At 50.2% G+C, this 26,497-nt stretch overlaps 1 protein-coding gene across 1 annotated transcript in view; it reads left to right on the top strand.

The window, feature by feature from the left end:
• LOC309381023 (SCO-spondin-like) overlaps positions 1-26,497 on the top strand; it is a 166,556-nt gene that overhangs the window by 28,056 nt on the left and 112,003 nt on the right. The window contains exons 19-36 of the mRNA XM_081931321.1: positions 588-682; positions 1,900-2,156; positions 2,242-2,376; positions 3,284-3,486; positions 4,895-5,022; positions 6,178-6,287; positions 8,459-8,614; positions 11,137-11,230; positions 12,200-12,600; positions 13,904-14,134; positions 15,879-16,085; positions 16,960-17,196; positions 17,912-18,034; positions 19,946-20,040; positions 21,093-21,330; positions 24,202-24,354; positions 25,136-25,276; positions 26,222-26,404. Of these exons, the coding sequence (XP_081787447.1) occupies positions 588-682; positions 1,900-2,156; positions 2,242-2,376; positions 3,284-3,486; positions 4,895-5,022; positions 6,178-6,287; positions 8,459-8,614; positions 11,137-11,230; positions 12,200-12,600; positions 13,904-14,134; positions 15,879-16,085; positions 16,960-17,196; positions 17,912-18,034; positions 19,946-20,040; positions 21,093-21,330; positions 24,202-24,354; positions 25,136-25,276; positions 26,222-26,404 (3,187 nt within the window). The remainder of the gene's footprint in view (positions 1-587; positions 683-1,899; positions 2,157-2,241; positions 2,377-3,283; positions 3,487-4,894; positions 5,023-6,177; positions 6,288-8,458; positions 8,615-11,136; positions 11,231-12,199; positions 12,601-13,903; positions 14,135-15,878; positions 16,086-16,959; positions 17,197-17,911; positions 18,035-19,945; positions 20,041-21,092; positions 21,331-24,201; positions 24,355-25,135; positions 25,277-26,221; positions 26,405-26,497) is intronic.

The following is a 26,497-nucleotide window of genomic DNA, read 5'->3' as shown; positions in this document are numbered from 1 at the left end:
AAACATGTCTTCTCCCTTTCGTGTCCAAAAGCAAGCAGCTAAAAGTGAAAGCTATACACCAACGGAACTTCCCAGCAAGCTGTGCTGGAGTGTAAACAGACATGTGACACACAGCAGGCTCATGCCTGTCCCTTAAGGTGAAATGGAATATTCTAACAGCCTTACCCAAAGAGGCTAGTGGCGCCAAGTTCTGGAGGGCGCCAGGGAAGAGGCGGAGGCTGGACGCGGCGCCTCCTGGCATCAGCTCGCCACCCTCGCCATGCCACGCTGAAGCAGTGCTGTGCCCGGAGCCTCCGTCTGCCATGGCCACCTAGCACAAAGTGGCCAGCTGAGCCGTGACGCGCTGCATCCAGCCTCCGCCTCTTCCCCGCCAGAGGAGCCAACCTCCAGCCGCTGCCCGCCTCCAGTGGCGCCATCCTCCCTAAAAAAAGCAGACAACTCTGGGAAATGGGGCGGGGGCCGCCGGAGGGAGTTTTGAACCACGGTGCCAGATATGCTTAAGACGGCCCTGCTGAACCCTACGGTTCTATGACCCCACGTGGATGAGGAGGACCTGCTCACGTTTCCCTGCTGATTCCTTCTTTCAGAACGAGCGCTGTGTCTCCCCGGAGGAGTGCCCTTGCCACCACAACGGCCGGCTGTACCAGCCCAATGACACCATCAGCAAGGACTGTAACACGTGGTAAGGACTCAGCCAAGCCTGCTGTGCTATGCTGGCTGCCACAGACTGGTTGGACGCAGAGGAATGGGGGGGGGAGGCACCAGCTGGTGAACCCTGAAGGGAAGAAGGCTCAAAGCCTGGGGTGGTGGTGGGGCAACGATGAGTGGTCAGAGGGAGAAGAGGCAGCAGACTGGGAAGTTGAGGAGGTAACAAGGTTTAGTGAGCTGTGAGAGTCTGCGGCAGAGAGAAGTCCAGAATTGGAGGCAGAAGCTGAAGCTGGTGAATGGAATCAGGGAGACCAAGAGGCAGAAGTGAGTCAGGCTAGTGAAGAAGCCAGGGTGTCTCCTCCTCCTCCTCTTGTGTCAAGCTCCCCACCTCTGGTCTCCCAGAACCAGAAAAGGCATGAAGTGGAAGGAGCAAAGGCAGATAACACTGGCATAGTCTCAGATTGCTGGAGAAGGATCTGGCAGAGGAGGAGCCTTAGTGTCCGGCTTCAGGGAATCGGCTTGCTCCCCCGTGGCAGTAAATAAGATCAAACAAAAGGAACGTCTTACCAGTTAGATTCTATAATAATCACAGTGAGAGACCAAAGAGCATGTCTCCTTAGAAATAGCGGCGCTCCCAATTAAGGTGTACTCCCCCCTCCGTCCCTATTAATCTACGTCACTCCTATGTCTTGTAATCTGCTCTTTCTGTTCTGAGACTTTCTGAACAATTCTTGACCTTGGGGAGGGCGGTGGAGAAATGGTGTCCAACGACTGTGAGTCTGTTAACCCTTTCTCTCCCCGTGTTTCTTCTTCTCCTAGCTGTTCCCCATCCAGTATTTCCCAGCTCCTGCCTTCTGAACTATGCCCCTATGCCAACCACTGTTCCAGATCTATGCAGTCCTCCTGTTCCTGGGAAGGTTCAGGATCAGGGGGAAGGGGTGGCTCCCACCATTCCTCCTTAGTGCAGCCCTCCTCAGCACGGTCCCTGACACTTAGGCAGCTGTGGGAAGGCGGGGACCTTCAGTCTCCACAGCTTGCCTCATAGGGGCAAGACCTACCCAAGAGAGTTGCTGTGCTCATTTGACCTGGCACTCCTGTGCAGATCCTGTTTCTTCTAATAAAGAGTTAACTTTGACTTCTCTGTGTGATTTACTGCTGGCTTGCTCCTGACATTGGCTGCAGACCCACGGCATGAGAGGTGCTTGGCTCAGCACTCACCACCTTGTGGTCCCTCCATCTCCTTCCTTGCAGCATTTGCCGAAACCGGCGCTGGGACTGCAGCCGCCACCACTGTGCCGGGACGTGCGTAGCCACTGGGGACCCCCACTACATCACTTTTGACGGGCGGACCTACACCTTCCTGGGTGACTGTGAGTACATCCTGGCCCGGGAGAGCAGCGGGGCCTTCACCGTCACCGCCGAGAACGTGCCCTGCGGCACCAGCGGCACCACCTGCACCAAATCCGTCGTAGTGCTCATTGGCAACACGGTGGTCCACCTGCTCCGAGGTAATTAAAGGGGAAAGAGACGGGTATTGTGCCCACTCTGCCCATCTCGTGCCCTCCTGATATTGGATTTCTCTGTCCACACCAGGAAAAGATGTGACCGTGAACGGGGTGTCGGTGCGCCCCCCGAAAACGTATAGTGGGAACGGCCTGACCCTTGAGAGAGCCGGGCTCTTCCTCTCGCTCATCTCCCAGCTGGGGCTGACGGTGCTCTGGGACGGAGGTGAGACTGGGCAGGAGGGGTGCCAACTTTAGTAAAATATTTGGGGGGGAGAGGTAAGCCCTGCCCCACCTACTCAATCAAATGATGTGACTTTGGACTGTGGCCCCCTCAAATATTTTATTGGGGGTGCGAAGACCCCTCGGCCCCTAGGAGTTGGCTCCTATGCATTATGGGTCATGCTCCTTACCTCTTGACCTTTAATAAAGTAGAGAGTTAAACAGTTCTTGAGAAAGTTGGAGGAAAGAAACATGGTTTATAGTCGAAATATAAGAGCAAAATAAACGACATATAATTGCAAAATAAACAGAGATAAATGTATCCAATCGGTCTTGTTCTGTTTCCTAAACTGGTGAATATTGATCAAGACAGAGGCTTCCAGCCTTCTCCGTTAAGCTTTTCCAACTATTTCAGGTTTGTATCCTGGGTCCTTGTTTCAGGTTTATGCTCTATTTGCAAGAGAGCTCCAATTTCAGTTCTTCCTTAATTCTCTCCTCTCCCTCCCCATCTTCCAGTAAAAATTTCTCTTTTTCCTTACTTGCCATATTCTGAGGCTAAGTTTTTGACTCACCTGTGCAAAATTTCTTCTTAAATGCTTTTAACCTCCCTATGCAAATCCTCCTCCTATGAACTTTGACTTTCCCTGTGTACTTTTGATCTTCCTATGCAGAAGAAGCTCTAAAGCACAGAGCAACTATTTTACAGCCCTAGTCTTACAACCCTAAAAAACCAAACACAGGGTGGCTGAAAGTCCTGTTTCTTCAATGTTTTTAAAATGAAAAAAATTGTGAGGTGGTGGAAAGAACTTAGGAACGGAAAGGGGGAATGAAGTTTAAAAATAAGTCAGCATGGATTCCTTTTATTTTGACTCCAAGAGGCTGCGAATGAGCTGTTTCCCCTCTCTGTCCAGGCACCCGCATCTACATCAAAGTGGACCCCATGTACCAAGGCCGCATGTCAGGCCTGTGTGGGAACTTTGATGGGGACACCGAGAATGATTTCACCAGCCGGCAAGGCATTGTGGAGCCCACAGCAGATCTCTTTGGCAACTCCTGGCGCGTCAGCCTGTTCTGCCCTGAGGTCAACAGCGAGGATTTTGAGCACCCTTGCACGGTACGCCCAGATCGGTGCCCAGTTAAAGTCCATCTCTCTTTGGGCTGATCCTCATTACGGGCCTGGTCCATGCTTTAAAGTTCTGTTTCCCTGCATCCTTTTTAACTCCAGAGCTTTCCCCATGAAAACCCGCTCTCTAGTGCTCCATCGGAATAAATGTCAATTATTGACAGTAGAAACTATCTCTTATGTCTTGTTACGCTGCCGTTTCTATGGGGATATACTCTTGGTATACAAAGATTTTCTGTTATACAAAAATCTCCAAATGGGTCTGAACTTCAATGTCTAAAACTCCCAGTAGAGGACAAGGATCTAGAGATCACGCAAAGGGTGGCCAAATTCTGTGTGACTGCCATAAAACTTAGGGAACAAACTGTACTACCAAAACGATTAACGTTTTAAATGATAATTTTAGGTTGTATTTTAGTGATCAAGATTTAATGTATTTTTTTAACTGCCACTATATTTGAATTGTCTCTGTTATACCCAATTGCAATTCAATGTATTCCTGTTGTGTTTTAGGATTCTCCTGATATTGGAAGTGAGCTAGAACTGGTCTGTGACCGTAATAATAAAATTCTATTTCTAATTCTAATGTCAATCTGCAGAAAACCTGAATTGAAGTTTGCTCCGATGGAGTGCTAAAGAGTGGCTTTTCACCGGGGTGGGGCGGTGGGGGTGGGACTCCAACAACATTCAGCCCTGGAGCTTGAAAGGTAAATGCATGCAACTGCGTTCCTGTACAATAAAGAGAAATGTCAGAAATTTGCATTTGAAATTCTGCGCACAGTCCTGGTCACCTCACTCAAAAAGGGTATTCTAGAGTGGGGGAAAGATCAGAGAAGCACAGCCCAAATGATCATGGGGATGGAGCGAATCCCCTATGAAGAATGGTTGCAGCCTTTGGGACTTTTTAGTGTTTAGAGGAAAGAGGAGCAAGAAGCAACAGGAAAGAAGTTTACAAAATGACGCCTGGCATGGAGAAAGAGGGGATGCAAAAGTGTCCCCCCCCCATAACACCAGAATTTGTGGGCATACAGCCAAGCTGAAATGTTGGATGATTCAGGACAGATAAAAGAAAAACCTTCACGCAGCACTTAGTTAAACTATGGAACTCCCTGCCACAGGAGTCGGCCAGCAACCTGGAGGAGATGGCTATTGGCCAGGATGGCTCTGCTCTGTCCTCCACAGTCAGAGGCAGCAATCCAGTACCAGTTGTTAGAAACCGCAGGAGGAGAGAGTGGCTCTTGTCCTTGGATCCTGCTTCGGATTTCCCCAAAGAGGCATCTGGCTGGCCCCCGTGAGAACAGGGTGCTGGACCAGGTGGGCCATTGGCCTCATCCAGCAGGTGCTTCTGGTGAAGGCAGCGGCCCCTCTCACCTCTGTCTTTCTCCCTCCCCCCACCCAGGTGAACTCTCACCGCGTGACCTGGGCCCGGAAGCGCTGTGGGGTCCTCTTGCAGGACCTCTTCGCCCCTTGCCATGAGGAACTCCCCTGCCAGCAGTTCTACGAGTGGTGCATCTTTGACGCCTGCGGGTAGGGGGCTGGCGAGACATATAGCGGTTATACCTTGATATTCATCTGTTGATATATTAAACATTAAAAATGTTTAATATTAAACATTTTAATATTAAAATGTTTAATTGAGGGCTTCTCGGTTGTTGCTGTTTTACTGATGTCCTTTATATCTTTGGTTTAAATTTTGTATTTCTATAGGGTTGCCATATTTGTAAAAATAAAATCCCTGACACCTGCAGTTGTTGAGCTGTTATTAGGAAGACCCAAAATTGTTCTGCTCTTTTTTTTTTTTAATAAACCCACCTAAAAATAGTGATTTAAAGCTTTTTGAGCGGTTTCTGCTGTGTTTTCCTATACATCTGTGGTTTTCCTGACATTTCGCCGGTTTGGCAAAATTCCCCTCGATGCCATTTTTACACCTGAAAACCAGGACATGTCTGGAATTTTCCTAATGTATGGCAAGCCTAATTGATAGTACATCCCCCACCTTTCATTTATCTTACTATGTTTTATGTTTTAGGGGTTTTGCATATAAAGTGGTATATAAATATTATTGGTGGTAGTGGCGGTGGTGATCAGGGAGATTCACAACCAGATACGAAGCCACTGGAATAGGGAATGTGTCTTCCCCTACAAGGGGCTTTAGAAATGATAAGTAGGGGAGTTTTGGAAATGCATTTGGAACCTAGTGAGCTTGTGGGGGGGCTATTCTTAGGAGGCTGTTCCTGAGTAGGAGACCCTCTTGTGTCCCTCTACTGTCCCCCTGGGCCACGGGTGGTGCTGTAGGTTAAACCACAGAGCCTAGAACTTGCCAATCAGAAGGTTGGCGGTTCAAATCCCTGCGATGGGGTGAGCTCCCGTTGCTCGGTCCCTGCTCCTGCCCACCTAGCAGTTCGAAAGCACGTCAAAGTGCAAGTAGATAAATAGGTACCGCTCCGGCAGGAAGGTAAACGGCATTTCTGTGCGCGGCTCTGGTTCACCAGAAGCGGTTTAGTCATGCTGCCCACATGACCCGGAAGCTGTACGCCTGCTCCCTTAGCCAATAAAGCGAGATGAGCACCGCAACCCCAGAGTCGGCCACGACTGGACCTCATGGTCAGGGGTCCCCTTACCTTTACCTTACTGCCCGCCTCCTTGTGCCTACCTGCCCCTCCGACTTTCTTCTCCCCCCAGCTGTGACTCCGGAGGGGACTGTGAGTGCCTCTGCACCGCCATCGCTACCTACGCAGAGGAGTGCAGCCAGCGGGGGGTGCCTGTGCGCTGGAGAAGCCAGGATCTCTGCCGTAAGTCACGCTGCTTTTGTTTGGGAGCTTGGAAGTGGCCTCTGTGTGGAAGGGGGGGGGAGCCTTTGCTGCCCAGCTGTGACACAACAGCTGGGTACTGTTGCCAGTGGGCCTTACAGTCCAAATGTTCCTGCCTCTACCCTCCCACTTACTTTGCAGCCCAGAAGGGAAGAGACCTGGGATGCACCAAGGTAATATTTCTGAGGCAATGCACCTAGCATTCTTTGGTCCAGCTGGCAGCTGACAGAAGCGACCCAGCAGGCAATCACACCTTGCAAGTTGGAGTGAACTCTTCATTAGCAAAAACATGCATTGTACAGGAGTGTCAGGCCTCATGGGCCTTCCTCTTAGCACGTTTCTCCCTTGCGTCCTGAGTTCGAGTGTCTTCAAAGCCCAGGACACCTTTGATAAAGGCTGTTCTCCAACTGGAGTGCTTGCCAGCCAGTGTTCCCCAGTTTTCAGTGTTTATACTACATTTTTTTAGATTAGCCTTGAAAGAGTCTTTAAACCTCTTTTGTTGACCACCAGTATTACACTTTCCATTTTTAAGTTTGGAATAGAGTAGTTGCTTTGGAAGACAATCATCAGGCATCTGCACAACATGACCAGTCCAACAAAGTTGATGTTGAAGAATCTTTGCTTCAACACTGGTGATCTTTGCTTCTTCCAGGACACTGGCATTAGTTCTGGCAGGTCTTACCATCATGAAGCAGCTGCAGAGACTGAAGGTCCCCGCCTCCCCCAATTGTCTAAGTCCCCTCCTCTCCAGGGTTTTCCCCAAGCCATCGGAGACTGCGCCTGCATGAAGCCAACCTCTCCCCAGCCCTTTTCAGCCCTCTTCTGGTTCTGGGAGACAAGTGAGGAAGGGAGCTTATCACAGCAGGAGGAGGAGACACCCTGAGCTTCTTCCCCAGCCAGACCCATCTCTGCCTCTTGGTCTCCCTCCTCTCCTATTTCAGCTTCTGTCTCTGAGTCTGGACTCCTCTCTGCCACAGACTCTCCCCGCTCACTAAGCCCTGTTGCCTCTCCAGCTTCCGACACCTCCTCCTCCCAGTCTACACTCTCTGACCGCTCATTCTCGTCCCACCACCCCTCTGTGGGCTCTGGTCCTTCTTCTCCTGGGGGTGCTGGTTCCCCAGCTGATTCCTCCCCCCATTCCTCTGCATCCAACCTGTCCCTAACAGTGGCTCACAAATTGCTGGGGAGAGCAGGGCTAGCCTTGTCTTGCAGTTTGCTCCTTTCCCTGGAGGACCTCGCGAAACCAGACCCTCCCCAGGGAGGCTCGCCTGGCGCCTTCATTACATTCCTCTTCACCGAGGCCTTTGGCTGATTAAGCAATCTTTGGCCTTTTAAATGTGTCAGGGTGTTTGTGGGTCATTGTTTTGTGGCTGTTGTTACATTATGTATGTCAGGATGATATGTGGGTGCTTGCGGAGATAACAGCCTGGGATTCCAGCCTGTCTTTTACAGGATTTATTAAGAGCAAAAACTATGTACAGTACGGAGCTCTTGAAAGCGCGTCTGCCTCAATCACTATTTACGGAAGTGGCTCTCGCCTGTTCCCCCTCCAGCAGAAAAGCTTCCTGAAACCCCCCCTTCTTCTCCTCTCCTTACATGAAAAACTAAGTGCCGGAAGCTGCTCCTTTCTCTCTACTATAGCAGCCCCTGGATCTCCCTCCCTCTCGCCTTCTGTGTCTCCTGACAGTCCCTCTGACTCTGACTCTGACGAAGTACACCTGCTCATCCGAGGGGGCTCTGTCTACATTCCGGTCTCTCCCCCCCTTCTCTGCAAACCAATCCCTGACAATGTACTTGATGTGTTTTTATACTGTAACCCTCCCTGTGGTATTTGGATGAAGGGCAGTATATAAATTTAATACTGTACATATTAATAATAATAACATTGAGACCAGTGCACCCTGGATTCCCCAGACAGTTCCCTTGGCAGGGCCAAACTTGGCCCTCCAGCTGTTTTGGGACTACAATTCCCATCATCCCTGGCCACTGGTCCTGTTAGCTAGGGATGATGGGAGTTGTAGTCCCAAAACAGCTGGAGGGCCAAGTTTGGCCATGCCTGCATCTCAAAACAGCACTTTATGCTTGGTGATTTATTTGTTTGCTGTAATAAATGAATAAGTAAGCGAGCAAGCATTATCTCTCTCCCTGCTCAGCCATGCAGTGTGACTACGGGCTGGAGTACGACACCTGCGGCCCAGCCTGCCCCCCCACCTGCAAGAACTTTGGCCTGGAGGGGGCTGAGCACTGCAGCAGCGAGGCCCTTTCCTGCGTGGAGGGATGCTTCTGCCCAGAGGGCAAAGTGCTGCATGGTAAGATGGGGGTGGGGCAGACCACCTATTATGGATGCTTTGGCTGCGACTCCTGCATTGAAGGGGGTTGGACTAGATGGCCTTTGGGGTGTCCCTTCCGACTTGACGATTCTATTATTGTAAGAGGCGTTGGGTCCCTGTGCTGAAGAAGGTTGCAGAGGGTCAGCGGGTGTGCAGGAAGAGCAGCACTCGACTGCTGCTTCCGTCCTCCCTTTATATATATATATATATATATATATGCAGGTTTTGGTGTCCTCGGGTGTCTTCCCGTGTAAAAGTTGGGGTGTCTAGGCGACGTTTCGACGAGGTCTCACTCGTCATCTTCAGGCTGGTGCTTTCGGCTTCTTGTTACTGGAACAGAGCAGGATCTCAGTGTTTGAGTTCCTATAAATACTGTTGAGGGGGTGTGGTGTATAGCCTCCAATGTTCTGGGCAGAGAGGAAGTTCCCAGGCTAGTGTGCCTTTTCTTCTTTTGTTCCTTAATTACTTGAGGGATATCTTGAGTGCATGGCCCTCCTTCCTTATATCAAGGGCACTACAGATAAAATTAGCAAAATCCTCCATAAACACAATATCAAAACAGCCTTTTGCACCAACCAAAAAATAGCCAATATCCTCAGAAACCCCAAGGATAAAATCCAGTTGGAAAACCAAGGGGTCTATGAAATACCCTGCAAAGTCTGCCCAGCCACGTACATTGGACAAACAAACAGACGAATAAATGCACGTATCGCAGAACACAAGAATGCCGTCAAAAAAGAAGAAAAAACTTCCTCTCTTTTCCAACACATGAAAGAAACAGGACACGAAATTAATTTTGCAGATTCCAAATTGCTCTTTAACATGGAACATCACCACAAGAGAATAATCATGGAAGCCATCGAGATAGAGAAACACCCTCACAACATGAACAAGCGTGACGACACATCCCGCTTGCCAGACATCTGGAAATTAGCCCTCCCCACAAAAACTGACACCAGATCCAGAGGCACACAGAACGCCATCACCAATCAACCACACCAGACCCAAACCCAGACCCTCTCCACAGATAAATTACAGACACCATCCAGTAGCCAAACCATGGTGGCACCTCCGGATGCTGCACCCCCCTGCAATCCCTACACAGATCTGGCTGACACAGGCCACAAAACCACAGCTCGCCCCTATACACGAAGCCAAGCCAGAGCACAACTAAGTGCAGTACAACCATCTTCTCAGAAAAACTCTTCACAAAGTTCAAGAGGTCAAGACACAAAGACTTTAGCAACTAATCCACACCTAATGACCCACCTAAGTGGTACTCAGGATATCACTCAAGAAATCACTCAAGATATCCCTCAAGTAATTAAGGAACAAAAGAAGAAAAGGCACACTAGCCTGGGAACTTCCTCTCTGCCCAGAACATTGGAGGCTATACACCACACCCCCTCAACAGTATTTATAGGAACTCAAACACTGAGATCCTGCTCTGTTCCAGTAACAAGAAGCCGAAAGCACCAGCCTGAAGATGACGAGTGAGACCTCGTCGAAACGTCGCCTAGACACCCCAACTTTTACACGGGAAGACACCCGAGGACACCAAAACCTGCATATATATATATATATATAGTTTTTACAAATATCGTTTACATTCAAATCTACGTGTTTTTATAGTCAGTTTTATACGTATCTAGGATTCCCTGGATCTGCGGACTTCCCTCCACCCTCCTGTGGTTTCCATAGTACTTCATTTTATACTGCATCCTATAATATTATCCAAATTGTATTAAAATTTCCCTTTATAACCATAGAATTATTACAAGTGTTCTGTTAATCCTGCTAACGTTTCTAACTGTGTTCTTTAAGATAATCTATATTTTTCCTCCCCATTCTTTATTAAATTCATTATCTTATTGGTTTCTGATTTTCCCTGTCAGTTTTGCCATTTTGGCATCATCCATCATCTTGATTATCCATTCTTCTCTGGTTGGAACTTTATCATCCTTCCATCTCTGGGCAGCTACTGCCGTCCTCCCTGGTCATCAGCCATGATGAGAAGTCCCTGGATGGATGGATGAGAATCCTAGAATCCTAGAGTTGGAAGGGACCCCGAGGGTCATCTAGTCCAACCCCCTGCAATGCAGGAATCTTTTGCCCATCGTGGGGCTCAAACCCACGACCCTGAGGCTACAAGTCTCGTGCTCTACCCACTAGGCTATCCAGCTGGGTACAAACTGAAATGCCTCTCCGCCATTCCTGCAGCAACCTGTCAGCGCTCCTGCAAGTGATGAGATCCGCCAAAGAGCTCTGCCCAGGGAGGAGAGGGCTAAGGAGGGCTACCAGCCATGGCAGCTGTGCTCTGCCCCCCACGCTTGGAGGCAGTCATGCTTGCTGGAGAAGAGCGCGTTGCTCTTGTGCTCTGGTCCTGCCTGTGGGATTCAAACTTGGGGCCAGCCACAGTGAGAAGAGACTGCCGGACTCGATGGGCTATTGGCCTGATCCAGCAGGGCTCTCCTGATATTCTGCTGTTCCTTCCCTGCCAGGCGGCCGCTGCATCGACCCCTCCGAGTGCCCTTGCTACTGGGAGGGCACTCTGTTCCCACTGGGAGCCCTGGTGATGCAGGAATGCAGGAACTGGTAAGTCCGTAAAGGAATTGTCTACCTACCAATGAATGCACCTAAGACTGCTCAGACCCGCAACACTTTTACAGGGGGGTGTAAAGAGCAGGACGCGGGGGGCGCTGTGGTCTAAACCACCAAGCCTCTTGGGCTTGCCAATCACAAGGTCGGCGGTTCGAAGCCCCGCAACAGGGTGAGCTCCCGTTGCTCGGTCCCGGCTCCTGCCAACCTAGCAGTTCGAAAGCACGCCAGCGCAAGTAGATAAATAGGTACTGCTCCAGCGAGAAGGTAAACGGTGTTTCCATGCGCTCTGCTTTCCACCACGGTGTTCCGTTGCACCAGAAGCGCTTTAGTCTTGCTGGCCCCATGACCCGGAAAGCTGTCTGTGCACAAACGCTGGCTCCCTCGGCCTGAACGCGAGATGAGCGCCGCAACCCCATGGTCGCCTTTGACTGGACTTAACCATCTGGGGTTTCCTTTACCTTTTTTACCTTTACAAGTGCAACACGATGTTCATTCTGCACTGTACCCTGGGGGGTACAGTGCTCTGATATACAGTAAACTGCTCTGATATACAGTGGAACCTCGGGTTATATTACCCTCGGGTAACGTAAACATTAGGTTGTGAAAGCGGCAAACCCGGAAGTGTTTTGCTCATGCGCAGAAGTGGTCCTTTGGCTGCGAAAACTTCGGGATATGGCTGGACCTCCAGAACAGATTCTGTTTGCAACTAGAGGTACCACTGTATATATTTCATTTAGATCTGTGTAAATAAATTTTGGAAAAGAAGCCCCGCAAAGAGCACATTGTAGCAGCCCAGTCCTGAAGTAAGCAATGCGCGAACTACTGTGGCCAACTTTTCCCTGTCCAGGAATGGCTGTAGCTGTCGTGCCATGACCTCTCCTCGTGGCACTGCCCTGAGCCTCAGACGGCCCCAGTGCCCACCTCACACCCATCCTGCTGTTCTGACACTTCTCCCTTCCACAGCTCCTGTGAGGCCGGCTTGTGGCAGTGCGTCGCCCCCCAAGAACCTTGCGCCACGTCGCCCCGCTGCGCCGAGACAGAATTTGCCTGCCACACAGGCGGGCGCTGCGTGCCCGGTGCCTGGGCATGCGACAACGAGGACGACTGCGGGGACGGCTCGGACGAGTTCTGCACCTTGAGCTGCGCCCCTCACCAGTACCAGTGCGCCAGCGGGCAGTGTGTGCCCTGGGGATACCGCTGTGACGGAACTGCAGACTGTTTGGACGGCTCGGACGAGAGGGACTGCCCGCTGCCCGCCTGTGCCCTGCAGGAGTTCCGCTGCGCCAACGGGCGTTGCATCCCCCGCGAGCATCTCTGCGATGGGGAGCTGGACTGCGGCTTTGCGGATCATTCTGACGAGGCGGGTGAGCGCAAGACAAGGGGAGGCACCCGGCACTCAGAGTAGCTGAAATGCAGTGGGGGCACAGGGAGAGATTACCAGCTGACCTGGGGGCAAGTGGAATTCTGTCTGAAGTAAAGTGTGCATAAAAATGGGTATACAGGTGTCTCTCCACTTAGACATGTTCGATTCTTGTATATGTGAGGTGCCGGGAAATAATTAAGTAAATTGATTTAAACTGCAGAAAGGGCAAAAACGGCCTGAAAAGAGCAGGAAAGCTGCAAAAATGGCACCAAAAGGGAAAGGCTAGCAACCCCACAAGCTTTTGCACTGATCCTTGAGGCCAGTGGAGAGTTGGAGTTTGAGAAAGGAGGTTTGGAGGCAGCGATTGTGGTGGAGTTTGGCATATTTTGTGGGTGCTTGGTGGAGTTTGGCAGCCCACAGAGGTCCTAGTGTGTCCTCTCTCAACCAGATAAGTGGGTGGTTCCCCAGATGAGATGGCTGGGAGGTCGCCTGCTCTGAGCTGGGTTACACTCCTTCTTAAGGAGCTGGTACATAACCCGGGGATATTGCTGGATCCTTTGCTGTCGCTCAAGGCTCAGGTGGCCTCAGTGGCCCGGAGCGCCTTCCATCAGCTGCACCCCTGTCTGGACAAGGGCAGCCTAACTTCCATTGTTGATGCTCTGTTGACCTCTAGGATAGATTACCCCACCGTGTGATGCGTGGGGCTGCCTCTGAAGACTGTTTAGAAACTTCAGTTGGTGCAGAATTTGGTGGCCAGGTTGCTCACTGGAGCAAGACTGTTTGAGCATATTGCACTGATCCTGGCCTGCCAATAAGCTTCTGGGCCCAATTCAAAGTGTTGGTTTTGACCTATAAAGCCTTAAACGGCTCAGGACCGCAATGCCTCAAGCACTGCCTCTCCCCATATAAACCAACCCGAAATCTGCGTTCATCATCAAAGGCCCTTTTCCGTGTGCCTCTTTCATGAGGTCTGCAGAGTGGCAACTCGAGAACGGGGCCTTTTCTGCAGTGGCTCCCCGTCTATGGAACGCTCTCCCCAGGGAGGCTTGCCTGGTGACTTCATTATATACCTTTAGGCTCCAGGCAAAAATGTTCCTCTTTAACCAGGCCTTCAGCCATTAGACAATCCATGGCCTTTTAAAAGTGTGTTGGGTGTGGGGGCGGGATTTTTACCTGTGATTTTTTTAATTTGTCTTTTCTTATTATGCTATGTAAATTATGCTTTTAATGTTGTACCTCTTCGGATAAAGGGTGGCATGTAAATCGCAGAAATAATAATAAACCATGAAACAACCCCTTCTCAGGCTGTGGGCCCCCCTGTGGGCCGAGCGAGTTCCGCTGCGCAATGGGGCGCTGCTTGCCGTACCTCCACCGCTGTGACCGGCACGACGACTGTGGAGACTTCAGCGACGAGAGCGGCTGCGTGTGTCAGGCTGGGGAGTTCCAGTGCCCCAACGGCCAGTGCCTGCCCCAAGCTCTACTTTGTGACGGGAAGCAGGACTGTCCCGCCGGAATGGATGAAGCTTTCTGCCCAGGTGAGAGCGGTCATCCCCCCCAGGTCGGTGGTGGGGCAGCTGCTTGGCATCCAGAATGTCCCAGCTCCCGTCCACACACACCCAATGTCCCCTCCAGTTAGGGCTGGGAGAGACCCCTGGACCCCCAAACCCTGGAGAGCCACTGCCAGTCCGTGCAGGGAATGCTGCGCTAGGTGGACCCCGAACGTTTTGATGTGGTGCATTGAAGATTTATAAGGTCCTATCAAGTGTCTTTGGTAATCTTGGGGGGCTTTCCAGCAGCGCCGACCCACAATCCAGGTTTATCAAGACAACCAATGCAATTCAGATGTTTCTTGCAGGCTTAGGGTTTGCCTTTCCTTCCCTCCAAATCTTCCCCCACCATATCCGGCCTGATTATTTTCAGTTTCATGATCTGAATTAAAATTTAAAAAATTCCTTCTGGTAGCACCTTAGAGACCAACTAAGTTTGTTATTGGTATGAGCTTTCGTGTGCATGCACACTGTGTATCTGAAGAAGTGTTCATGCACATGAAAGCTCATACCAATAACAAACTCAGTTGGTCTCTAAGGTGCTACCGGAAGGATTTTTTTTTTATTTTGTTTCAACCAACATGGCTACCTACCAGTAATTGATCTGAACTGTCACTCCGATGGGTGTTATGGAACAAGCGCTATTGACCGCTTGATATTTATTTCACAAAACGTGTGCATTGCTTGATTGTTTTTTAAAAAGCTGAAAGCGGTTTGCGATCGATTGATGGATTATTAATATCCCACCTTTTTTCCGGACTCACACAAATTAAAAACAACACAGATAAAATACGAAAGCTACCTTCTTGAAGTTTCCAGCAACTGGCAGTCAGCAGCGTTGCAGCCTCCAACTATGGAGGCTGAGTGGAGCCATTTAGGTCCTCTTTAGTGGGTGGGGGAGCTGAAAATAGGGCCAACATATTTCACATCTAGCAACCAATGTGCACCTTGGGTTTCAGGTAGGATTGTCTTCCATAAACACGGTTTTAACAATGTGGCCAATTCTGGATCCACACCTCCTTCCACAGTGGGGACATAGGTTTCCAGGCGGGAGTTGATCATGGTGTGGATTTGCCAAGCGTGCCTTCCTCTTAGCACGTTTCTCCCTTGTGTCCTGAGTTTGAGTGTCTTCAAAGCCCAGGACACCTTTGGTAAAGGCTGTTCTCCAACTGGAGCGCTCGCAGGCCAGTGTTTCCCAATTGTCTGTCTTTATACTACTGAGACAGTCTTTCAACCTCTTTTGTTGACCACTAGTATTATGCTTTCCATAATTTCCAAGTTCAGAATAGAGTAGTTGTTTTGGAAGACAATAATCAGGCATCTGCACGACATGACCAGTCCAACGAAGTTGATATTGAAGAATCATTGCTTCGACACTGGCGATCTTTGCTTCTTCCAGTACACTGATATTAGTTCGCCTGTCTTCCCAGGTGATGTGTAAATTTTTCCGGAGACACCATTGATGGAATCTTTCGAGGAGATGGAGATGGCGTTTATAAGTGGTCCACGTTTCAGATAGTACATGGGTAGACAAGTCTAAAAAGCCTGGAACACAAATTTCCACAGCCCTCTGGCAGCTCTGGTGCTCATTGACCAGAAGCGATGTGTTTAGCATTAACTCTGGAAGGGTAGACTCGATTCTGACCAAACTAAGCCTCCTGAGGACTGAAGGAAGGCAGTAGAATGAGCGAATGGTGGGCTGGTCTTCACCGTACCCTCCCCCCCCCCACAGGCCGTGTGACATGTGCCCCTGGGCAGCTACCTTGTCCGGATGGCGCTTGCGTGAGCCGCTCCCAGGTGTGCGACGGCATGCGCGACTGTGCCGAAGGCGCTGATGAGAAGCCACCGCACTGCCCGGCGCCCCCGACCACACCTCCGGCAGCCACCGTGCCCCCCAGTCTTCCTGTGACTCACCTGTCCCCCGTGAACAGGACTCTGGGTAAGCAGGCTCCATGAAACCCAGAAACTGAGAGCTCCTTCCCGGTGCTGAGTAGCACTGCCTAGTGGGAAGGGCCAAGGCTGCTCTAACACAGCTGTCGTCAGCCCCCATGTTTTGATCTAGAGTTCCCAAGAGCTCTTTCAATTTTGAGAGAAGCATGTCCACCAGTCCTACATCTCTCAGTTACCCACTGAGGTCGTTGCTGCAACAGAGAGGCCTCGACCTCAGCTTGTGCATCTTCCGCACCCAAGCTGGCATGAGCAGGCAAAGACTAAGCCTGTGTGCAAGCTGCATCTGCTCTTCCCTCTTCACTCCTCTTCTGGTCCTGGGAGACAGTGGGGCAGGAGAGGTGGGGGCAGCAGGAGGAGGCACAGGGAAGCCCTGGGCTCTACAGCATCCTGACACCTCTCTCCCCCTCTTCCTGCACCTGTGCTTCACCTTCCAATCCTGCTCTCACTCTCCTGACTCTGACTCTCGTCTCCTGGCTGTTACAGGCTCCCCCAGATCACTGATCCCTTGGATCACTGATCCAAGCCAGCCTCCAATCTCCCGTGTCCAGCCAGTTCCTGACAGGATCCTTGGGGATAATTTTTCTCCCAAGCAGGGGTGAAATGGGAATGTGTCATCTCCCTGCACTGAAGTCTCTGCTATTTGGGTTGCTTGGTGGTCCTTGCAAAGGGGCTGCAATAACAGCAGATCTTGTGAGATCTCATGAGATTTCAGAGGTGAAAGTGGCGGGGTACCCATGCGACAGCTGCCCTTGGGCTTCTGCTGCCCGAGGTGGCTGCCTCCATCTGGAGCCTTGCTCTGGACGCCTTGACCTCTTTCCTTCTCTCTCCCCTTCTCCCTCTCTCTCGTCCTGCCCTCCCCGCAGCGCCACCCTGCGGCCGCTACGAGTTCCACTGCCACAGCGGGGAGTGCCAGCCACGCGGCTGGGTGTGCGACAACGAAGCCGACTGCCTGGACGCCAGCGACGAGCTCCAGTGCAACCGCACCTGCGGTCTGGACCAGTTCCCCTGTGCCCATGGGGCCGAGTGCATCCACTACAGCCGGCTGTGCGACGGCGCCCCCCACTGCCAGGACCACTCGGACGAAAGCGTCGACACCTGCGGTGAGCAGATCCTGACCCCACGACCGGGGCTCTCTGCAGATGACGAGAAGGGCGGGGTGGACGATTCCTGCGTGGCCGGGGTCAGACTAGAGAACAATAGAAAGTGTCCTTTCATACTGCATCACGGTGTGGGACCCTGGTTTGACATCAACTGCTAGGAAGTGCCTACAGAGGGTGGTGAATACGGCACAAGATATTACGGGCTGTCCCGTGAATCCACTGGATGACATCGCAGAAGAACGTTGCCTCAGGAGAGTGAGGAAAATTCTCAGGCATGATTCACACCCTGGCCGGCACTTACTTGATCTCCTGCCCTCAGGCAGAAGATATAGATGCCTGATTAGTCGCACCAACAGGGTGAAGAACAGCTTCTATCCCTGGGCCGTTAGGCCGCTGAATGAAAAGAGAACAACAGGGCAACTGACTTTTGGGTTTGGTGGGTATGGGTCAGTAAACGAGGGGAATTAAGACTAAGAGAGCTGAGTGGGGGGTGCTCGTGTAATCTCACTGCATACAAGTTGTACAAGTGACAATAAAGGATTTCAATTTCAATTCAGTTTCAGTGTGGAAATGTGGAGAAGGGGGCTGTAAGGTGGGGAAAATGAGGAACCACCCTCAGCCTCCCCAAGGGGACCTGTGGGGGCATCTCAGGTGCCCATCTCGTCACTGGTCCTGTCTCCCTGGGAGTAACCCTCCTTTCTCTTTCCTGGCACAGGCTCCACGCAGATCCCACCCTGCCCGGGCTTCTTCATCTGCGACAACCGCATGTGCATCAATGTTTCCCGGGTGTGTGACGGCTCCCCAGACTGCCCCCAGGGAGAGGACGAGATGGCCTGCGGTAAGGAGCCTCTGGTGGCCCTCGCCTGGCGGGCGGCTGGAATGGAAGGGGGTGAAAAAGGACCCTCTCACGATATCCCTTGCCCAGATTTGAGACTCTTGCTCCCTTCCCTGGCCAGGAAGGAGAAGAGGGGCTTTACCCTCTGCGTAAAAATCGATCCAGTTTTGAAAGCAAGCTTCTAGTCCTCATGAGAAGCCGTTCGAAGACGTTCAGGCAGAGGTTTCTGGGAGTGTGGGAGGGGCCTGGGTGTGTTAAGCAATTCCCAGTCCTCCCTCCCCTTCCCCAATTTGTTGTCTTCGATGTCTCTCACTTTGCTGCCCCCCCTCCCCTTCTGTTTCTGGCAAATGTATTTCCAGGGTTGCAAAATCCAAAGCAAGGAGTGAATGAGCAGACACAACTGCATGCCCAGCTCAAGTGGCTTTCATTTTATTTGTTTCTTTCTTTGTTTGTTTTCTATTTCTATGCTGCTTTTTATTCAAATAAATCCCAAAGCAGCTTACAAGCAAAAGATAAATAAAACAGAACGAAACATCATGAATACAGCATAAATCGCATAGAATACTTAAGAAATGATCAGTGAAACAATCGCAAACGAAACAATTACCATCTGTGTAACGCTATTAACAAAACAAAACAAAAATAAGCATCACAGTTACACCAAAAATCATGTTATAGGATTCCCAAAGAATGACAGCATTAATGTCTATAAAACAATATTACCAACATTAACAAAATAGTGACGAAACAAACAAGCCAAGCCCTATTTATCCTGCCCGCTGGACGTCACGCGTGTGTGGAGGTTATTTTCATACGCAACTGTGTGGAAGGATCACACGGTTTTCCAGGGCTGATGTTGCACCTTCATAATCGGAGATGACTTGTCTCTGAAGATCAGTCCCTAGGAATCACAAATTGGAAGTGCGGTGTTGGGATAGGGTCCAGGGCCAGATTTAGGTTTGATGAGGCCCTAAGCTACTGAAGGAAATGGAGCCCTTTAGATGTCCAGCTGTCCTTTGTCAGCAACAAACTGCCACTGTTTTTTTGTGTTGAATATACGCTATATGGTCATTTATGGACCTAATAGGTATCTCAAGCCTTTGGAACATGCAGAATGTAGGCACCCTATATATAGAAATGAGCAAACCAGGGATATTTTAGGGAGCAGGTGAGCAGGCCATGACTTACATCAGGGGTCAGCAAACATTTTCAGGAGGGGGCCGGTCCACTGTCCCTCAGATCATGTGGTGGGCTGAACTATATTTTGTGGGGGGAAATGAACGAATTCCTCTGCCCCAGAAATAACCCAGAGATGAATTTTAAATAAAAGCGCACATTCTACTCATGTAAAAACACGCTGATTCCTGGACAATCCGCGGGCCAGATTGAGAGGGCGATTGGGCCGCATCCAGCCCCTGGCCCTTAGGTTGCCTACCCATGTCTTACATCACAGGAGCCTACACAACACAAAACACTGCTGCTGTATGTAGGTTTTATTTTATTGGTTTTTTTATTTTGTATTTTGGAAATGTACATCCAGGTGTGTTTTTTTCCTTTAAATTTTTTGTGGGCCCCCAAGAGAGTGGGGCCCTAAGCTGTAGCTTGTTTAGCTTATACGTCAATCCGGCGCAGATTGGGTCCTTTGCCTGGGCTTCAGCTCAGAGTCTGGTCTGGTGGGTCCAGGATTCTGGACAAGATCCGGCAGGTTCTGCAGATGTCCTTACACGACGCAGATGATGTTGCACTTCCCAAGGAGCTGACCAAGGGTCTCCTGGTGGGTCTTGTGGGGGCGGCTGCTGATGAGAGCCAAGGAAGGCTTCTTCTGCCCCCCAATGGGCTGGGGACGGCTGGGGTCTCCTCCTCCTCTGCTGGCCCTCCTGTGATGCTCACGGCTTTTCCTTCTGACCCACACAGAGAGCCATGTGGTCCGTCCCGGCGAAAGGAACCAGACAGCGGGACCCTGTACGGAGTACTCCTGTGGGGATGGCGCCTGCATTGCCTTTAAACAGGTGAGATTGGGGGCCATCTCCCCTGCGCAGATGTTCTTCCCCCCACAACCACCCTAAAAGGTCTCATTTCACACTACCCTAAGCCCTGGTCCTGTCCAGCCACCCAGTTCACTTTCCCATATGCAAAAGGGATCTCAAATATTTCGGGAAAGAACCAACAGCTCAGGACTGCGATACCTTAAGGACTGCCTCTCCCCACATTTTGTGCTCATCCGAGGACCCTCTTTATGCCCCCCTTTTGCCAAGAGGTCCGGAGGGTGGCAACACAAGAATAGGGCCTTTTCCATGGTGGCTCCCCACTTATGGAATGCTCTCCCCAGGAAGGCTCACCTGGCGCCTTCATTACATTACATGTCTTTAGGTGCCAGGCAAAAACATTCCTTTTTACCCAGGCCTTTGGCCATTAAATAATCTATAGGGGGCAGGGACTACAAGAATTATTTTTGTATTATGCTGTGTGTTATTATGATTTTTACTATGATTTTATTATTGATGCGTGTTCTTAATGCTGTACAGTGCCATGGGATCTTTAGATAAAGGGTGGTATATAAATTAAATTATTATTATTATTATTATTATTATTATTATTATTATTATTATGTGAGACCCACAGATTTTGTTTGGGTTCTTTTCCATAGAAAGAGAGACTAGTGGTTGAAGGATGTAACAGACCTCAAGCTTTGACCTCCTACTGTTTTGGGCTACTTATTTAATTTATTTATTTATTGAACCCTATACCTGAGGTCTCAGGGTGGTTCACAGGGAAAAAAATCACAATATATAAAATCAAAATAAAAACAATAACCCAATAACACCCCACCCCAAAAAATGATTCACAAAATGGGGGGAAGTGAACCACATGTGCTGCCTTGAGCTCCTTGGAGGAGAGGTGGGGATATAGATGGAATTCATCACCACCATCATAAATATCGGAATGAATCTTCAGTGAAGACCAGGCCTCCAGGCAACATTTGTGCGGGCAGATGCTGAATTTGGAAGGCGTCTGGAGGAGCCCCGAGTGACCCCCTGCTCTCTCCCCCCCTGCCCCCCAGGTGTGCAACGGCCTGGCCGACTGCGCCGACGGCACGGAGTCCTCCAGCTGGCTGCCCTCGGACGAGCGGGACTGCGGCCTCTGGAGCCCCTGGGCCCCCTGGAGCTCATGCAGCCGCTCCTGCGGGACAGGGCTGCAAGTGCGCCGGAGGTCCTGCACCCGGCGGGCGGATGACGTCCTTCGGCACTGTCTGGGAGAGGAAGCCCAGGCCCAGCAGTGCTTCGCGGTGGCCTGCCCAGGTGAGAACGGTTGGGGGGTAGGAGGGAGGACAGCGGGAGCAGAAAGGGGGGGGAGCAGAGGAGGGATCTATGGGCAACTGCAGGGGTCCTTGGCGCTGAACCAGGGGAGAAGTGGCTCATAGACAAGGAAAGGGGAGGCCTCTGGAATGGGTGCTTTCAGCCAGATGCTGCCCATTTTTCATGGTCATACAGTCATACCTCATGTTAGAAGAGTGACTAGTGGGGTGCCACAGAGTTCTGTCTTGGGCCCGGTCTTATTCAACATCTTTATCAACGACTTGGATGATGGACTCAAGGGCATCCTGATCAAATTTGCAGATGACACCAAACTGGGAGGGGTGGCTAACACCCCAGAGGACAGGATCACACTTCAAAACGACCTTGACAGATTAGAGAACTGGGCCAAAACAAACAAGATGAATTTTAACAGGGAGAAATGTAAAAAGTATTGCACTTGGGCAAAAAAAATGAGAGGCACAAATACAAGATGGGTGACACCTGGCTTGAGAGCAGTACATGTGAAAAGGATCTAGGAGTCTTGGTTGACCACAAACTTGACATGAGCCAACAGTGTGACGCGGCAGCTAAAAAAGCCAATGCAATTCTGGGCTGCATCAACAGGAGTATTGCATCTAGATCAAGGGAAGTAATAGTGCCACTGTATTCTGCTCTGGTCAGACCTCACCTGGAGTACTGTGTCCAGTTCTGGGCACCACAGTTCAAGAAGGACACTGACAAACTGGAACGTGTCCAGAGGAGGGCAACCAAAATGGTCAAAGGCCTGGAAACGATGCCTTATGAGGAACGGCTAAGGGAGCTGGGCATGTTTAGCCTGGAGAAGAGGAGGTTAAGGGGTGATATGATAGCCATGTTCAAATATATAAAAGGATGTCACATAGAGGAGGGAGAAAGGTTGTTTTCTGCTGCTCCAGAGAAGCGGACACGGAGCAATGGTTCCAAACTACAAGAAAGAAGATTCCACCTAAACATTAGGAAGACCTTCCTGACAGTAAGAGCTGTTTGACAGTGGAATTTGCTGCCAAGGAGTGTGGTGGAGTCTCCTTCTTTGGAGGTCTTTAAGCAGAGGCTTGACAACCATATGTCAGGAGTGCTCTGATGGTGTTTCCTGCTTGGCAGGGGGTTGGACTCGATGGCCCTTGTGGTCTCTTCCAACTCTATGATTCTATGATTCTACTTTTGCTTCAGGTAGAGCATTTTCAGGTTGCATCCCGCGGTGACCCAATAGTACAGGAAAGGGTTACTTCTGGGTTTTGCTGCTTGCGCATGCGCAGACACGCAAAATGATATCACGTGCATGTGCAGAAGCGGTGAATTGCGACCCGCGGGTTGTGTTCTGCTCGTGTTGCGAACAGGCCTCCGGAACAGATCCCGTTTGCAACCAGAGGTACCACTGTGTGTGTGTGCATATATATATATATATATATGGTAAAGGTAATGGTAAAGGACCCCTGACAGTTAAGTCCAGTCACGGACAACTCTGGGGTTGCGGCGCTCATCTCGCTTTACTGGCTGAGGGAGCCGGCGTGCAGCTTCCGGGTCATGAGGCCAGCAGGACTAAGCCGCTTCTGGCGAACCAGAGCAGCACATGGAAACGCCGTTTACCTTCCCGCCAGAGAAGTACCTATTTATCTACTTGCACTTTGACATGCTTTCGAACTGCTAGGTTGGCAGGAGCAGGGACCGAGCAACGGGAGCTCACCCCGTCACGGGGATTCGAACCTCCGACCTTCCGATCGGCAAGCCCTGGGCTCTGTGGTTTAGACACACCACATTTTTCTGTGTATAAGACACCCCCATGTATAAGATGACCCCTATTCTTTGAGCCCCAAATTAAGACTTCCCTCCGCTCCCCCGTGATTTCCATAGCACTACATTATACAGTATACTGCATCTTATAACATTACCCAAATTTATATTCAAATTTTCCGGGGAGAGAGACAGTGGACGAAGATTGGAAGAAATTTAAGGACTATCTCAAGAAATATTGCAAAATTAATGAATGCTAGAATGACGTTGGTTTAGAAAACATGTGGTTTCCAGCCGGATTGGATAAATAGTAAGAAAAGAAGGGTTAAAAACTAAACGAAATTAAGGGAAAGGATTTGCTGAATTAATAAAATAGGAATAGGAATACAGAGAGGAGAGGTATGGGGAAGTCGGGAAAGTAAAGTATAAGAAAAAAAGGGAATGAAATTATACTTGTTTTTCTCTTTTGTCTTGTTTTCTCTGTTTGTTTTTTATTATTGTCTTGTTTTGTTTTTGTATAACTTTTGAAAAACTTAATAAAAATCTTTTAAAAATATATATATATTCAAATTTCCATTTGTAACCACAGAATGATTACCTTACAAGTGCTATATTAATTCTGCTAACATTTTTAACTGTACAGTGATCTTTAAGATAATCTATAAAATTTTCCCATTCCTTAATAAATTTATTATCTCCTTGGTTTCTGATTCTCCCTGTCCATTTTGCCATTTTGGCATAATCCATCATCTTGATTATCCCCAATGTTTAGTCGGAATTGCCTTTCTTGTCAATTAAATCCATGGGTTCGAGTCCTACCCTCCGGATCTGGAGGAAACAAGTATGCTGCCTCTTCCATTTGACAGCTTTTGAGATATTTGAAGACGGTTCTGCTATCTCCTCTCAGCCTCCTCTTTTCCATTCTAAACCTACCCAGCTCCTTCAACCATTCCTCATCAGGCTCAATTTCCTTTGATCACCTCGCTTGCCCTTCTCTGCATACCAGGATTTCCTTTGCTGGAAATCCCCCCCCCCACTGCCTGCAAGGTCCGTTTCTCTGCCCCCCCCCCTGCCCTGACGCTTTCGCTTCTCCCTTCCGTGCAGTGGACGGCGTGTGGAGCGAATGGGCGACGTGGTCCAACTGCACCCAGGACTGCCGTGGCGTTGTGGTCCGGCGGCGAGAGTGCCTGCCCTCCCAGAACGGGGGTCGCCACTGCACAGAGATGCCAGAGGCTTTGACCAGCTCCATCGAGATCGGTGAGTCAGTCTGGGGAGCGGGCAGAGGGAGGATAATGCTGGGTGAGACATCGTAGAATCGTAGAATTGGAAGGGGTCCCCCAGAGGTCTTCTAGTCCAACCCCTTGCAAGGCAGGAATCTCAGCTAAAGCATCCCGGACAGATGGCCCTCCAAGCATCCTATGGCATCATAGGAGAAGGGAGTGGAGCTGCTTCTTCCTCTTAAAAAAAAAAAAGACTTTTCAGATATATACATTTCACTGATTTTACAATCATTTTGACGTTTTAAAACTCGGCTTCCTTCCCCCTCTTTCTGCGGTTCTTCAGTTTTATTTTTAATATCTTCTGCATATCCAAATTAACTTATTTATTTATCTTCTTTATATATATTCTCTTACGTAGCTGCAGGTTATGACAATAATCCTGTCAATGTTTTTATCCGTTTGCAGTTTATCTGTAAATATTCAACAAACCATTTCCGTTCTTTTATGCAAAGTTATCTTGATTTCTTCTGGTAAGTTTCGCCATTTCTGCATATTCCATAAGTTTTGGGATCCATTCTTCCTTTGCTGGGACTTCTGCTTCTTTCCATTTTGGGGCAAGTGGCGTTCTTGCCGCTGTGGTCGCATACGTGAAAAAATGTCTATACAATTTAGGTAGTTCTACCCCTATAATTCCCAAGAGACCTGCTTCTTCCTCAGCCTTCTGTGGACCATGGTGTTTTTGGTGGGGGGGGGGGTCTTACGTGGCCGAACTGGCAGTGCCCCGAGCAGCCCTCTCTGCTCCCCTTTGCCCTCTGCAGAGCTGTGCCAACGGGAAGATTGTGCCAACGCCTCCACCTGCCCCGGGGAGCTGATCAGCCGGAAGTGTGCGCCTTGCCCCACCTCCTGCGCCGAGCTCTCCAGCCGCACGCGGTGCAGGAAGGACCGGCCCTGCAGGCCAGGTGAGCGGGGGAGGGGCAGGGAAAGGGGGCTGGCAGTGGGGGGGGGGATACGGTTTAGTTCCAGTTCAAGAGCGAACCCCATTCACACTTTCTCAACCGGTATGCAAGCCAAACCAAACTGCGGTGTAGTGGTACCTTGGTTCTCAAACTTAATCCAGAGGATATTGAGAAGCAAAGCAGCTAGTAAGCCTGATCTTTATTGATCTGTTGCAACAGGGTGCTCCCCTCACACACAGGAAAGGAGGAGGACCCAGAACCCAGGTGTGCCCGCCCTTAAATAGACATTTTAAATTCCCTGCCCTGGAGCTCAAGACCACCCCCCCCAAACATCATACAGTGGGGCCTCTGTATGCGAACGGGATCCGTTCCAGAGCCCTGTTCGCATCCAGAAGCAAACGCAACCCGCGTCCACACGTCTGCGTGTGCCTGGGTCGCAATTTGCCTCTTCTGCGCATGCGCGTGACGTCATTCTGACCACGCATGCGTGAGTGGCGAAACCTGGAAGTAACGCGCTCCGTCACTTCTGGATTGCCGCAGTGTGCAACCAGAAAATACTTATCCCGAAGCTACTTCAACCCGAGGTATGACTGTACCTACAATGCAGAAAAGGTGGTCTACAACAGAAATTTGAATGTTGCTGTTTTTCCTGTCTGCCAGGTTATCTGATAATGCCTTATCTGATTGCCTTTTCTGGTAGTCTGGCCATTCCTTTGAGATGGTGATTACCCAATTCCTGAGACAATGGGGAGGCTCCCTCACCCCCTCCCTCCTTGCAGAGAAAACATTGGGTCAGTTTGGGAGTCAAAATGGTTTCAGGTCGGTCTTCCTGTGCTGACCTGTGTTGGTACATTTATGAACATTTATTATATATATAAGACCTTAAATTTTATTATTACACTCCCTTCCTCCGTTCCCCCGCCTTCTCTCTCTCTCTCTCCTGCTCAGGGTGCTGGTGCCCCGACGGACTGGTCCTGGACAGCGATCAGCAGTGTGTGCGCCCCCGAGAGTGCCCCTGCCAGGTGGAGGGCATCCGCTACTGGCCCGGCCAGCTGGTGAAGGTCAATTGCCGCATCTGTACTTGCCAGGACGGTCAGATGAAGCGCTGCCGGCAGAATCCGGAGTGCACAGGTGAGCTCGGCCCCTCTCCCTGCATTGCTAGATGCCCCAGGCGGTGCCCCCCACAATCCGGTGGTCCCCCAGGCTCAAACCTGTGGGAACATT

Source organism: Podarcis melisellensis, assembly GCF_964234715.1.
Source record: "Podarcis melisellensis genome assembly, chromosome: 12".
Taxonomy (NCBI): Eukaryota; Metazoa; Chordata; class Lepidosauria; order Squamata; family Lacertidae; genus Podarcis; species Podarcis melisellensis.
Note: the sequence above shows the minus strand (reverse complement) of the source record. Positions and strands in the feature narration are given on the sequence as shown.